At 40.2% G+C, this 12,734-nt stretch overlaps 1 protein-coding gene across 3 annotated transcripts in view; it reads right to left on the minus strand.

Annotated features, from left to right (window-relative positions):
* Positions 1-290: 290 nt before the first annotated feature.
* Positions 291-12,734, minus strand: part of fbln2 (fibulin 2) — a 38,289-nt gene continuing 25,845 nt past the window's right edge. The window contains exons 10-17 of one of the 3 annotated variants that reach the window (XM_061794241.1): positions 8,450-8,587; positions 5,540-5,674; positions 3,495-3,623; positions 3,036-3,161; positions 2,596-2,712; positions 2,381-2,509; positions 2,158-2,281; positions 291-1,260 (exon numbers count right to left, since the gene is read on the minus strand). In XM_061794241.1, coding sequence (XP_061650225.1) covers positions 903-1,260; positions 2,158-2,281; positions 2,381-2,509; positions 2,596-2,712; positions 3,036-3,161; positions 3,495-3,623; positions 5,540-5,674; positions 8,450-8,587 — 1,256 coding nt within the window. In that variant the 3' untranslated portion in view covers positions 291-902. The remainder of the gene's footprint in view (positions 1,261-2,157; positions 2,282-2,380; positions 2,510-2,595; positions 2,713-3,035; positions 3,162-3,494; positions 3,624-5,539; positions 5,675-8,449; positions 8,588-12,734) is intronic. The other 2 variants (XM_061794260.1, XM_061794251.1) reach the window with 2 other exon arrangements.

The raw sequence follows: 12,734 nt of genomic DNA on the forward strand, positions 1-12,734 counted from the left end.
TAGATTGCTCACTGCAATGCCCAATGCAAAAGTGTAAATAGCATACTGAGTGAAGTGAACCAGCTCCTGTCCAAAGGCAGCTGGGATAGACTCCAGTTTAGCCGTGACCCTAATGAGGATACACAACACAGAAAATAGATGGCTGGATCAACTGGATTAAAAATACAAAAATGTCTATAGATACTACGTCAGAATTCAACAAGCCTGCCATGTAACACACTCACCCCCACGCACACACACACCTTCAATACTTCATCCTAAAAATACTTTTTGTTCAGAACTCAACCATCTACACTGGTGTTCACTTTAATACTTTGGACTTATGTATTTGGTATAAAATTATTGTAAAATTATAATACATCCACTCTCATACATACATCAGGATATATAATACAAGGATACAGAAATGTACTGTTTGGAGGTCACAAAAATACTTCAAAACATAGGCAGCAGTGTAGCATAAAAGAATAGCCTAAGGTGTTCATTAAGGCACAGAAACATTTCTTATGCTACACCTTGTATTTATCAAACAAAACAACTATTTAATAAGTTGATGCTGCAGTTGATCATTAAAGCAATGGCAAAATATTCCATACTGACGGCATTATGCATATTTTACTTCCGAAGATATTATTTTAGCGTTAATGTTGGACTGTCTTGAAGAGGATAAATGATCTAATAGTAAGAAATATTGACTTGTATTTGGTATAAAAAAAAATCTTTGTGAGTATTATTGTGATGTTCAATGATGTTATTCCCTCCAGACTGGATACAAAGAACATTATTCACAGATAGTGGCTTGCTTATGAGATTAGACAGATATATTTTGCGGTGGATATTTCTTTTGAAATTACACTGACGTATTTTGAGGTCCGTGTTGGCCTGCAGAGAAGCTCCAACTGTTACAGTGAGTTGGCTGTGATGAAGATGTAAATCCTGGCATGGAAGGTGGTAAAGGTCCCCTGTCTCCAAAGCTTCATCTCCACATTAATCAGGAAGTCTCTCGGGCCCTCAACCTGTCTGTGTAAGTACACGGAGCCCGTGTAGGCATTTAGCTTGCGGGTGCTGAAGTAGTTGTCCTCGTTTCCCTCCGTGATGCTGACAATGACGTTATCTCCGGAGTAGGCAGGCGACGGTCCGATGCGAAAGATCTGGGCAGGGATGACGATGTTTGATTGGAAACTGAGGTAGTAGTAGGTGATTCTCAGTGGTGACTTTTGGCACTCCAGGTAGTTGGGACAGCTGATCCGCTCACAGCGCCTACAAATGACACCAAAGTCCAAATGTCATGTATAATTGTCCAAAACATAAAATGTTGAAACTGTAGGATATAGCAGTACAGTTTTTTTTTTTTTAATAATTGAGTACTATTGTTTCATTGTTTCAAGTGTGCAGTTAAATAATTATTTAGTACACTGACAAGCCACAAAATTACGACCACTTGCAAAATATAATATTACAAGATCTGTAACAAATATTCTCCGAGTACAAAGATCAAGTTTTTGTTGACACTGTCAGGGAGGTACTGTATTAATTTAGCAAAATGCTTTTTTTTTTTGCGGTTGTAGTTTGCAGTGGCAAGTACAGATACTTGTAAATGCTGCCAACACTTAAGGCAAAAAAAAAAATCTACCATCGAGTAAGTCCTTTTAACCAGTATTTGGCGCTAGACTGCAGTGGTTTGACACAACGGCGAATCATCATGTGTGCCAGAAAGAAAGAAAGGACTTTGATCACATTTATCTGTCATTGTGGTTTTTGAAATTGTATGTCATCAAAAGACCTAGTGGCATTGGTACTCGGAATTGTTATCGGTGAGTACTCGAAAGTGAATGCGCTCTAGTATTGGTATTGGTCGGAAAAAAATTGGTATTGAACATCCGTAATTAGTACCTCTCTCCGTGCCAAAATGAACATGAATTTATCCGTGTAAAGGCAGAAAAGGTGATATCGTAAAATTTGATTGTGCCAAGTGTCCATAATGTTGTGGGTGGTCTGTGTATATTTAGCCCTTTATTGCCAATTTAAAAACACGGAACATGAATTAAAGGCCACATTTAAACATTCCACATGTACATCGAATAGATGAGAGAGAGCCTCATAGAGTTGTAAACTGAATCGAGGCTTGTGTTCCAGCCTGATTTTTAGGATCCTCACGTGTCAGACACTTTGCGGTAGTTCGGCGGGCAGTTGAGCGAAAGGCAGCGGAAGCCTCCCTGGATGTTGTAGCAGGTCTCAGCTAGAGAGCAATTATGGGCTCCTGTGGTGCACTCATCAATATCTACAAGACAAGGTTCACAGGAAACGTGGCAATGAATTCCGCAAGATGGGCTAATAAAGATCAACATTATGTATGTACTGATTTATTTAATGTTTTCACCTTTGCAGGAGCGTCCATTTGGAGACATGGTGTAACCAGATTCAGGACACGCACACTGGTAACTGCCAGGAACATTCACACACTTATAAGTGCACAGATGGCCGATGCTTTTGGAACACTCGTCGATATCTGGCAAGCCGTGATCATGTCAATGATTATGACCTTACACTGGCATGGTATAAATATGCTTATTTGTGACGATGAGTATGGCGCACCTTCACAGCTGTGCCCATCCTCCCGCAGGTAGTAGCCCTGTCTGCAGTAGCACTGGTAGGAGCCGTAGATGTTGGCACACTCCTGACTGCACGGGCTAGACAAACACTCATTCGCGTCTAGAGATGAAAGGTTCAAGCTCATTACTGTCAGAATCCACCTGATCAAAGCCTTTTCAGTGTTCCTATCCCAACATAAAGGAGTAATGTTGTTATGAAGCCAATTATGCTTTTATTGGCACATGCTCGAAGTCAAAACCTGATGCAGTCAACTCTAACACCATTGTCAATCATGAGTAGGAATATGAAAGGTCCCGCCCACAAACACACACAGACACAGACATGTTAGCACACCTTAAACCCACACAAAAAAAGGCTGACATGCACCGACATGCACAAATGTTTGCACACATGCCCACCTTAGCAATCATTAATGCACACACCTTCACAGTTATTGCCATCGCTGGATAAGCGGAAGCCCGCGGTGCAAGTGCACTGATAGGAGCCCGGAGTGTTCTCGCAGGTCTGGGCACACAGACGGCTTGGGTAGTGCCAGCACTCATTTACATCTGGGAAGAAGAAGACGTCAGTCAGGGTGTATTGCCGTTTTGCATTTGCTGGATATATATGTGTGACGAAGCCTGTGACACAAGTAGGGGAAACAGCAGCCAACTGATACTTGGGACACTTTGGCAGCACAGTGAGCAGCAACAGCGAGAACAGACTCCTCTGCAGCAGTGGGCCCGATAGGCAACCATGTGGTGGATGCAGCAGATCAAACAGCATAGCAAAATAATAAACAGTGGCTGCAGTCTTTGTGCGTGTGTGACGAAAGGAATGAGATGAGCGAGCAACTGGGGAATAGGGTTAAAGTTTCAAACTAGAACTCGTGTCCAACATACCAACACACATGCGCCTGAAGGAGTCGTACTGATAACCAGTCTGACATTCACAGCGATAGGACCCAGGAAGGTTGTGGCACAGCTGTCCCTCTCCACATCGATGGGCACCGCTCTGGCACTCATCCACGTCTACAAGACACACGGGGGCATTCAAGAGAGGGGCTTCTCTATTAAACAGCTATTACAGCAGTCTCCATGAAGGAAAATAGCATCCATGCTTTCCTGTAGGGGTTCATGCGTGCTCGCTTTTTTAGATTCTGGCCCTATGTGCAGCTGCCGCTATCTCCGGCCTATTCATCATGGTCGGGATATCTGTACTCGCCATTGGCCCAGAAGTGTGTAGGGCAGGATGAGGGTTCGCTTGCTTGAGACAGGGCCGCCCTCTTAAATCGGCTAATTTCAGGAAGACAAATAATAGGCAATAAATCTTGATGAAGTCAGACCAGTTGTTAAAACACCTGTTTTAAATTGTGAAAAGGAAATGCGGAACAGGCGGCACGGTGGGGCAACTGGCTAGCACACCTGCCTCACAGTTCTGGGGACCCGGGTTCAAATCCCGGCCTTTCTTGTGTGGAGTTTGCATGTTCTCCCCGTGCCTGCGTGAGTTTTCTCCGGGTACTCCGGTTTCCTCCCACATCCCAAAAACATGCATGGTAGGTTGATTGAAGACTCTAAATTGCCCGTAGGTGTGTATGTGTGTGCGAATGCTTGTTTGTTTATATGTGCCCTGCGATTGGCTGGCGACCGGTTCAGGGTGTACCCCGCCTCTCGCCCGTAGATAGCTGGGATAGGCTCCAGTACGTCCGCAATCCTAGTGAGGATAAGCGGTACAGAAAATGGATGGATGGAAATGCAGAACACGTCTCCTTTAACGAGATCTGAGCGAAGAGGGCAGGAATAACTTAGTTTGAAGGTCAATTAAGTACCTGTACTTCCATTTCATTGCTCAAATGCTGAGTTGAATGGTCCGACTGGTAGGTTCACGTTCCTTGTCAGTGGACCATTTAGCCCAATTTTAAACTCATGTTATTTTCATCGTTTTCTTTTTTCAAAGAGGGAATCCTTTTGGCTTTGAATGGTAATAGATAAAATCACTTTTCACTTCCACAATTACATTATAATTCTTCAAATATTCAGGCAAGATTTTTTGGGGGGACTGAACAACAGTGCTACTTTTTTTGACAAACAATATGCTATCAATTGTCTCATTGGCAAATACGGCTCTAACAACTATAGTTTACAGTTGTCTATAATAGTTTTCAGGTGAAAGTCATCTGATTTTTGATAATTATTACTTTAGGGCACTCACCGAAAGACTTGAAACACCCCAAAAATACTGTAGTCCATTACAAGCCTTTTTTTTTTTTTTTTTTACCTTAATAGTTTTTCAAACATTTGTAATCATTATATTTTGTTAGACAATATTAACAATAATGATATACCAGCATGAAAATATACTTCTTTGTATTTCAGTGAAACCTTTTAATTATTATCATTCACAATCAATCACACGTGTACCGCTTTATACTGAATGTGAGTGTGTGACTCTGTTTTGACTTAATACAGTATTATTCTGTATTAAGTCAAAACATATGCCTTTGCACATATAAATTATATTCTATGTTAAGTGTAATCTCATATATTATTTTGTTTTTAATGTGAGGATATGAAAGTAGACAATTTTCCTCTTGCTCTGATAATGTGTTATCACTTTGCTGTGAGACAAAGCAAGGCGTCTGCGTTTGGGGTGGGGGGGGGGGAGCAGTTGCATGAGGCTGATGATAACTGCCTGTTCATGTGTGTATATCTTGCCATCAGGTGTATTTGAACTGTCTCCTTGCATGCCAGTTTTCATTCAATTGTATCTCATTATTCTCACAGTGCTGATCATGAATATTTTCTACTAAAGGGTTAACATTTTCGCCTTGACATATTCAGTTACCGAATATTTTGTAGTTCCGTGCTCAAAAATGGCTACTGTTTTTAATGGTGTTAATTCATTTGGATGTGAAATATTAGAATAACGCTTCAATGCCAAATCTTACCAATACAACTGGTTCCATCCGGACTGGTGTGATAGCCACGGCTGCATTTCAGCTTCCTCCGGCACACGTAGGACCCCACTGTGTTGATGCAGTTAAAGCCTGAACTACATGGCTCAGTGTAACACTCATCAGTGTCTAGTGCAGAAAGACACAAAGAAGATAGAAGTGAGCAGACAGGGGCACGGAAGCAGTGGGACATCACTTGAACCACATTCAGATACAAAGGCAAACACATCACACAGTTGCAATGCTTTGGAGACATCAACAGCGTGTCAGATTTTCTCCATTTTTCAGAGCATTTCTTCAACTTCTTTTACAGTGGCGTTGGCTGCCTCAACTTGCCCCAGTTCCTGCCCCTGGGGGCTAATTCCACAGCATCAGTTTGTACTCGGGTAGGACACAGGATTGCCTTTTATCCGCCCCCCTCTGCAGCCCCCAACAGCAGCCTCTCAGATCTCCTGCCTGTGTGGCATTTAACCCCTGTGTCCCTGCAGCCTGCAACTCATTCACCTGTGTGACACACCATGCCGTCATCAAGGGCTGGGAGTCACCTGCTGGCAAAGGCCGCGCATGACTAGACTTACATGTTCGTGCCATTCAAACGGGGATTTTGCGCCAATAGTCATTCGACATAGTTTGATCTCTTTTTATGACTTATTATTGGAATAAGCAACATTGTTCACATGTTTGGGGCACTTACTTTTCACATATCAAAAACAAACAATACAGGGTATTTTTTTTCGAGGTGGGGGTAATGACTAGCTATTGCCTATTTTCGTGAATTTAACTATAAGGTTAATGTAGCTTTCCAGTCTTAGTGGGGTTTAAAGTGACAGAGGAGGATTGATGTCATAGGTGTTGTCCCTTAATTCTTGAGTTGCAAATCTTCCATGCTGTCATTTCATTATTCTTGATTTGATCAAAAACATCATTCTTGAATCCCACTTTACAAAATATATTTTTTCTTTCAAAAACAAAACAAATGGCACACGACCCTGAAAATGCAGTTTTTCAGAAGTAAACAGGCAAGACTTGTCAAGTCATGTTGTTTGAGTAAAAGTCCAGTCTTCCATAATTTTTAGCCAATCAAGTCTCAAGTCCTAAAATTGGTGACATAAGACTGACTCAAATCCCTTATCTCTGGTATTTTCTACAACGCAATAATTACATATGTTTAACATACATATAAGTATAAGTCAAAGCAATTCAGAGCAAGACGACTTACGATATCTTAGTGTGGAGGTAGGTTGACCCTTTGTTAGGTATGACACATTCTTTTCAACAAACTCATTAGTTTATAAACAAGACAATCACTCATCCATCCATTTTTTATGCAACATATCCTGTTAACGGTCATAGGCAGCTGTAGCCTATCCCAGCTGACTTCGGGTGAAATGCAACCGACACCCTGAACTGGTCACCAGTGAATCATGGCATTAGCGCAACTGGCAACAAATCCCACGCTACCTGCATGAAAGCCAGGTGGATGAACCATCAGTAACTCTAAGTGAAACAAAAACAACCCCCCCCCCCAAAAAAAACAAAGAAAAAAGAAAAACAGGCACGTATACATGCTAAAGCACAAACTGCTGTAAAATACTTAAATAGACGCCAAATGTAATGCTTACTTTTAGCCAAATTAGTTGAGGAACACATGTCCATACTAAAAGGAAAACAAGAATGATATTAGCACCATGACCGAAAACAATACTATATATGTTATCATTCTCTAATGGTACAATAACTTGGACAGAGCTCTCATCAATTACTCCTGCAAAACGAGGACGCCTGCAAGACTATCATACTATCTCTATCGGTGCCTATTAAACAGACAATAGACAATGATGAAATGACTTGACATATTTATCGCTGTGTCAGTAAGAAGGATGGGAAAGGATGGGTGTGATTGACTCATCACACCACAGTTCTAGATGCAATAGTAATGTACACAGATATTTTAGTGCTTGGTACGTGCTGAAACCAGAAAATGTCAACAAACTGGATCTGTGCAAGTTCAAATTTATTGATTCATTTAATTTAGTCAAACAAATCCTAATGAAAGTTTTTTTTGAAGAGTTGTTCATTGGGGTGGCAGTCTGTAAAGACTTGGCTTTTGGAGTAGTCCCACTTGGGACAGAAATGTGAAAATGGTAACTAGTTGTTGGAGAGATGCTTGTCTGCTTGCAGCTACTGTCGAGGCGGCATTAAACAAGGCATAGTCCCCACCACCCCAGCTCAAGTGGTGCAGTACTCTCTGTGCACCTCTTTGACTCTGAATCTCTCCTCGAATGCCTGCATGTGTGTGATATGGTTCTGTGTGTGGTGTGCAAGTGCAACACAAAGTACACATCGAAACGGGAGTTGAAATTCCCCTTTGAAGGACACCTTTGAGTATAATACATTCAAAAGTTGTCATTGTCACATCTTGTGTGGAGCATCTCTTCTCTGTCTTCCAGTCATTTGGGTCTAAACACTAAAATGTTTGTGTCCACTACTGTTTCATATACCTGTAGAATGGCATAAACCTCTACAGTGCATAATTAGTTTTTTTAAAAACGACATTATAGTTACTAAAGGTGTTCAGTCAGATGAGGTGGGTATTTTAGATACAAAAACAATCTACTGTATTTTATTTCCTTTCTCCACTGGTGAGGAATGTCAAAGCAAATGGATTCCTTGTGAAAATGGCAGGAGGAACATTTATGGCCTTTTACTTAAAGAATTTCCTGGTCTTTGTGTGTCATTGTTTGTGAATGACTCTCAGAGGGGAAGTCAATTCAATGTCCAGTCAATCAACCATCTATGACTTTCTAGTATCAGTCTGGGTTTACAAAATTACATTTGAGCTCCTACCTTGCATTTGAGTCAACAAAGCTTAACCAGAAAGTAAATAAGAAAGATTGCTCCTACCTATACAGTGGCCTTGTGCGTCGTGTTCAAATCCAACAGGGCAGCGAGGTTTGAGGTTGCACTTGAACGAGCCTTCTGTGTTTACACACTCATATTCGGGCATGCAGTCATGGCTCTCTTCCATACACTCATTAATGTCTGTGAAAGACAGTAAACATGTGGGCTGATGAGAAGTGTGTCCATGATTAAATGCAAATAGAACACAGATCAAACATCACCAGTTTCAGACGAGTAAACTAATGCAGTGGTTACCAATCAATGTGCCATAGTAATTAGTGTGCAATGAGAGATCGTCAAGTGTGCCGCGGGAAATTATCCAATTTTATTTAATTGGTCCAAACATTATTATTGATTTACAACAAATAATGTATCGTTGTTCATAAATCTATGGCAGCGACGTATAATGACAGGCTGAACGAAATGCTCTTCCACTGTGTGTGTACAGAATATACTTTTTGTGACATCCATCCATCCATTTTCTTTACCGCTTATCCTCACAAGGGTCACGGCAGTGCTGGAGCCTATCCCAGCTATCTTCGGGCAGGAGGCGGGGTACACCCTGAACTGGTCGGCACATACAAACAAACAACCATTCGCACTCACATTCCCACCTACGGGCAATTTAGAGTCTTCAATCAACCTACGATGCATGTTTTTGGGATGTGGGAGGAAACCAGAGTGCCCGGAGAAAACCCACGCAGGCACGGGGAGAACATGCAAACTCCACACAGGCGGGGGCGGGGATTGAACCCCGGTCCTCAGAACTGTGAGGCAGAGATTCTAATCAGTCGCCCACCGTGCTGCCGGGCAATGAGATATTTTTTTTTAATGTAAAATACATGGCTCACTACAGGCTGGAAAATAAAGCCAAGGGATGTGATAATTGCTGTGTACAGTATGTTGCTAAAACATCATACATGTAAAACCACGTATCACCACTAGATAGCACTATTTAATAGTAGTGTATTCTCATGTTTTGCAGTGTCTTCTTGCCAGTTAAATTCTCATGGCTAAAATGTAATAGCATTGTATAACATAGGAGTCTTATACTAATCATCTATAATTGTCCAGATGATGCATTTCTCATTTTAACTATAGGAATTACACAGAACTCACTTGCCTTTTGCAAAGTTTCTGATTTCACATCTGTATGCTAGGAGAAACCTGTGGTATATTCCTCAAGAGGCCTCTTAACACATTCCTTCCAAGGGATTTACCTCATGTCAATCAAACAGCATCCATTGCCACAGAAAGACCCAATGCTGGAGTCTCAAAGAATTACAAATCGTGGTGCATATGGGTGTTTATTTGATTATGGGCCTTTTTGTGTCCTGGATGTAAAATGTAAAGAAAAAAATATATTGAAATTGATTTTTTTCAATAACCAGCAGTGGGCGTGCCTAATTATAAGTGTCTAAAATTTCATGTTCATATTAGTATATTTTGACATATGGTGGTATTTTACAGTTTTCACCCTGTCCCTAGCACAGGGTTTGGATATACGAAGCTCTTTCTACTAAAAAATGCTAAAATGGTGTAACTTTTACCATAAATTCCTTAAAATATAATAGAATTAATCATTTCTCATCATATATACAAAGCATTTCAAATTCTCTTTTATTTTTACTAAAATCTGTCTGTCCCTTAAAGTTGCTGTCATTACCGCCACATTGACCATTTTCAGATCAATCAGGTTTAATTTCCTGTCTCATTTTGTCTTGTTACTCAAGCACATGCTACGGCAGAGAGACGTCAGACATTTTGATAACTGGAAGAGTAAGTTTCTTCCTCTTTTGTAAGTCACATAATATTTTTATTGCATGTCATTACCAAACGACTTGTAATGTTAATATGTTTAAAGATTTTCCTGTGAAAACTTGATAATCATATAAAATGTTGTACAGGACTAGTTAGCTAAAAGAAACATTTAAGATAACTCTACCAGCATAGCACAGTTAGCTAAAAACTTTGAAATGTCATTACCATCACAAGATTAATCAATTTTTAATTAATATGCCATTGTGGCGGTAATGATATTTCTCTATGCTCTCTGACAAAAAGACCAAATTTAAAAAAAAATCTTTAATCAATATATATGGACATGAACAGATTCTGACTCACAGAAAGATGACAATTAAGGTAAGGTATATAGTTTTTGTGAAATTTTATTTTTGAGAAAACCGAAAATCGAAAGTGCCGAAATCAAATAAACATCCATATGTGCAAGTGTGAATAATGCATTGGCGTCAAGTAATTTCAAGCAACGCCAGATGGAGTTCGCGGCTGTAATTGCAGCACTGAGACTAAAGCAGCTCTGGCAGGCCGCCCTGTGGATATAGAGTTGGAAGGTTTCTTTTCTACACAGTCCATAGTACACACAAACCTGGGAAATTGATGCTGACTGAGACAGAGTAGAAAGAAGACAATGAAGCAGGATGAAAATGTGAGACTGGCACTGACCTTCCTAACAATGAGGGCCTCAGAGAATCTGTTATCATGAACCCCGGGCTTTTAGTATGAAACCCACGCAATAATTGTGACATTGTCTAGTGTAGCCCACTGTAATTGATACCCATTCCAAACAATATTTGTGAGAGAGTAAGTTACTGACAGACCTGTAATTAACAATATAGGCTGTAACAGCCTAACAATAATAAAAACAAAAAAACAAACAAACAAAAAACAAGGCAAGTGTGTCCCCATGGTATACATTCTTTCAACGGTAAAATAGTATTTATAATTTCGCACCCAGCAATTCAGAAATTCAGCCTAACAGTGAGATATATACTTCACTGGAAGAGAAAATATTTGGTGCCGATGGTCAGTGCTCAAGCTTTGATTGAAAAGAACATTTTCATAAATCAATATCTAATATTTTAGAACAGTAATAAGCAGGGGCTGTTGTTCTTTGTATGTGCAATGTGGGCAGCGTTTACACAATGCTACCGGAAATTGTTTTCCATTGGCACCATGACATGAAAATTATTGACACTTGTTTAAGGAATTTGCACCCCTTGTGAAGACATTATCAGGGGTCTTTGAGAAATTTGCCAATAAACATTGAAGTGAGAGGTTATCGGTGTCAAGAAAGTATGGCATCTTTGTTGTTCAGACATCTCTGTATTTGGTACAGGGGCTATGGTTAGTGCATTGTTGACAGATAGTGACTGAGAGTCTTATGCCTGCATGCATATGTTCTAGCTTTACTGACTGGTTAATCAAAATCACAAGCTAACCACCATTGTCATTATGGATTCACAATCGACGACTGCAAGATGTGATATTTAGTACGTGTTTCGGTTCAAATTTAGTGACATTACATCAAAGTTACAGTTAGTTAGTCTTTAAAAATGTCTGTGTTAGTGTGTAGGCTTACTAAAAGTTTACCAGAAAAAGTACTCCAGTTTATTATTATTCCTGTATCGTCCAGAAATGCAATGCGCAAGATACTTTTGCCCCCACTAGCTTTGCATCGTTGTAGGCATGCAGCCCAAAGGGACATGTCGTAACTACCTATTGTTCACATCTACGGGTGGGACTTTCTCTGTAAACTTGAACGCAAACGTGCAACTTAAAACATTTCTTCAAAACTGACGTAATGTTTTTGAAGCTATATAACACTTTACACGATAACACTTTACACTTCAGTGTACAATTAAGCTGATTGAGTTCATCTTTAGCTAAGACAAACTCAAAATAGTGACACCTTGCTAATGCAAGCCTCTCCCCTTCCTCCATTGTTGACTGACTGCTTTTTTTTTTTTTTTTATTATAACATTTTTTTTTTACACAAACAACAGTAACTGAATAACCGAGAGATACGCATACTTGACGTCACTCCCACATACAGGAGAACATGACCTCCCAGAATGCCTCAGAGCTCCGTTTCTATATATTTTGCTTTTGTTTCATAATGTACAGTTTTCCATTGTATGCCTTTAAGTTACAAATATTTCAGAATAGTGTGTTTTATTATTTGTTTCTGAAAAAAAAAAAAAAAAAAAAAAAGGCTGCGAGTCTATCTTAACTTATGACATGCTCTGTGAGTGAAAGATGTCTTGTTCCATTAGATGCTGGCCACTGTCTGTATTTGTAACTGTAATCTCATTATTATAGTTTAAGGAGTAATGCCTTACTCTGCTAGTGATGTCATAAAGGCACAAAAAATGTGTTACGTGTCACCGGCAACACAGTAATTCAATATCCATCCATTTTCTGAGCCGCTTCTCCTCACAAGGGTCGGGGGAGTGCTGGAGCCTATCCCAGCTATCATCGGCAGGAGGCG

Source organism: Phyllopteryx taeniolatus, chromosome 1 (genome assembly GCF_024500385.1).
Source record: "Phyllopteryx taeniolatus isolate TA_2022b chromosome 1, UOR_Ptae_1.2, whole genome shotgun sequence".
In the NCBI taxonomy this organism is placed as follows: Eukaryota; Metazoa; Chordata; class Actinopteri; order Syngnathiformes; family Syngnathidae; genus Phyllopteryx; species Phyllopteryx taeniolatus.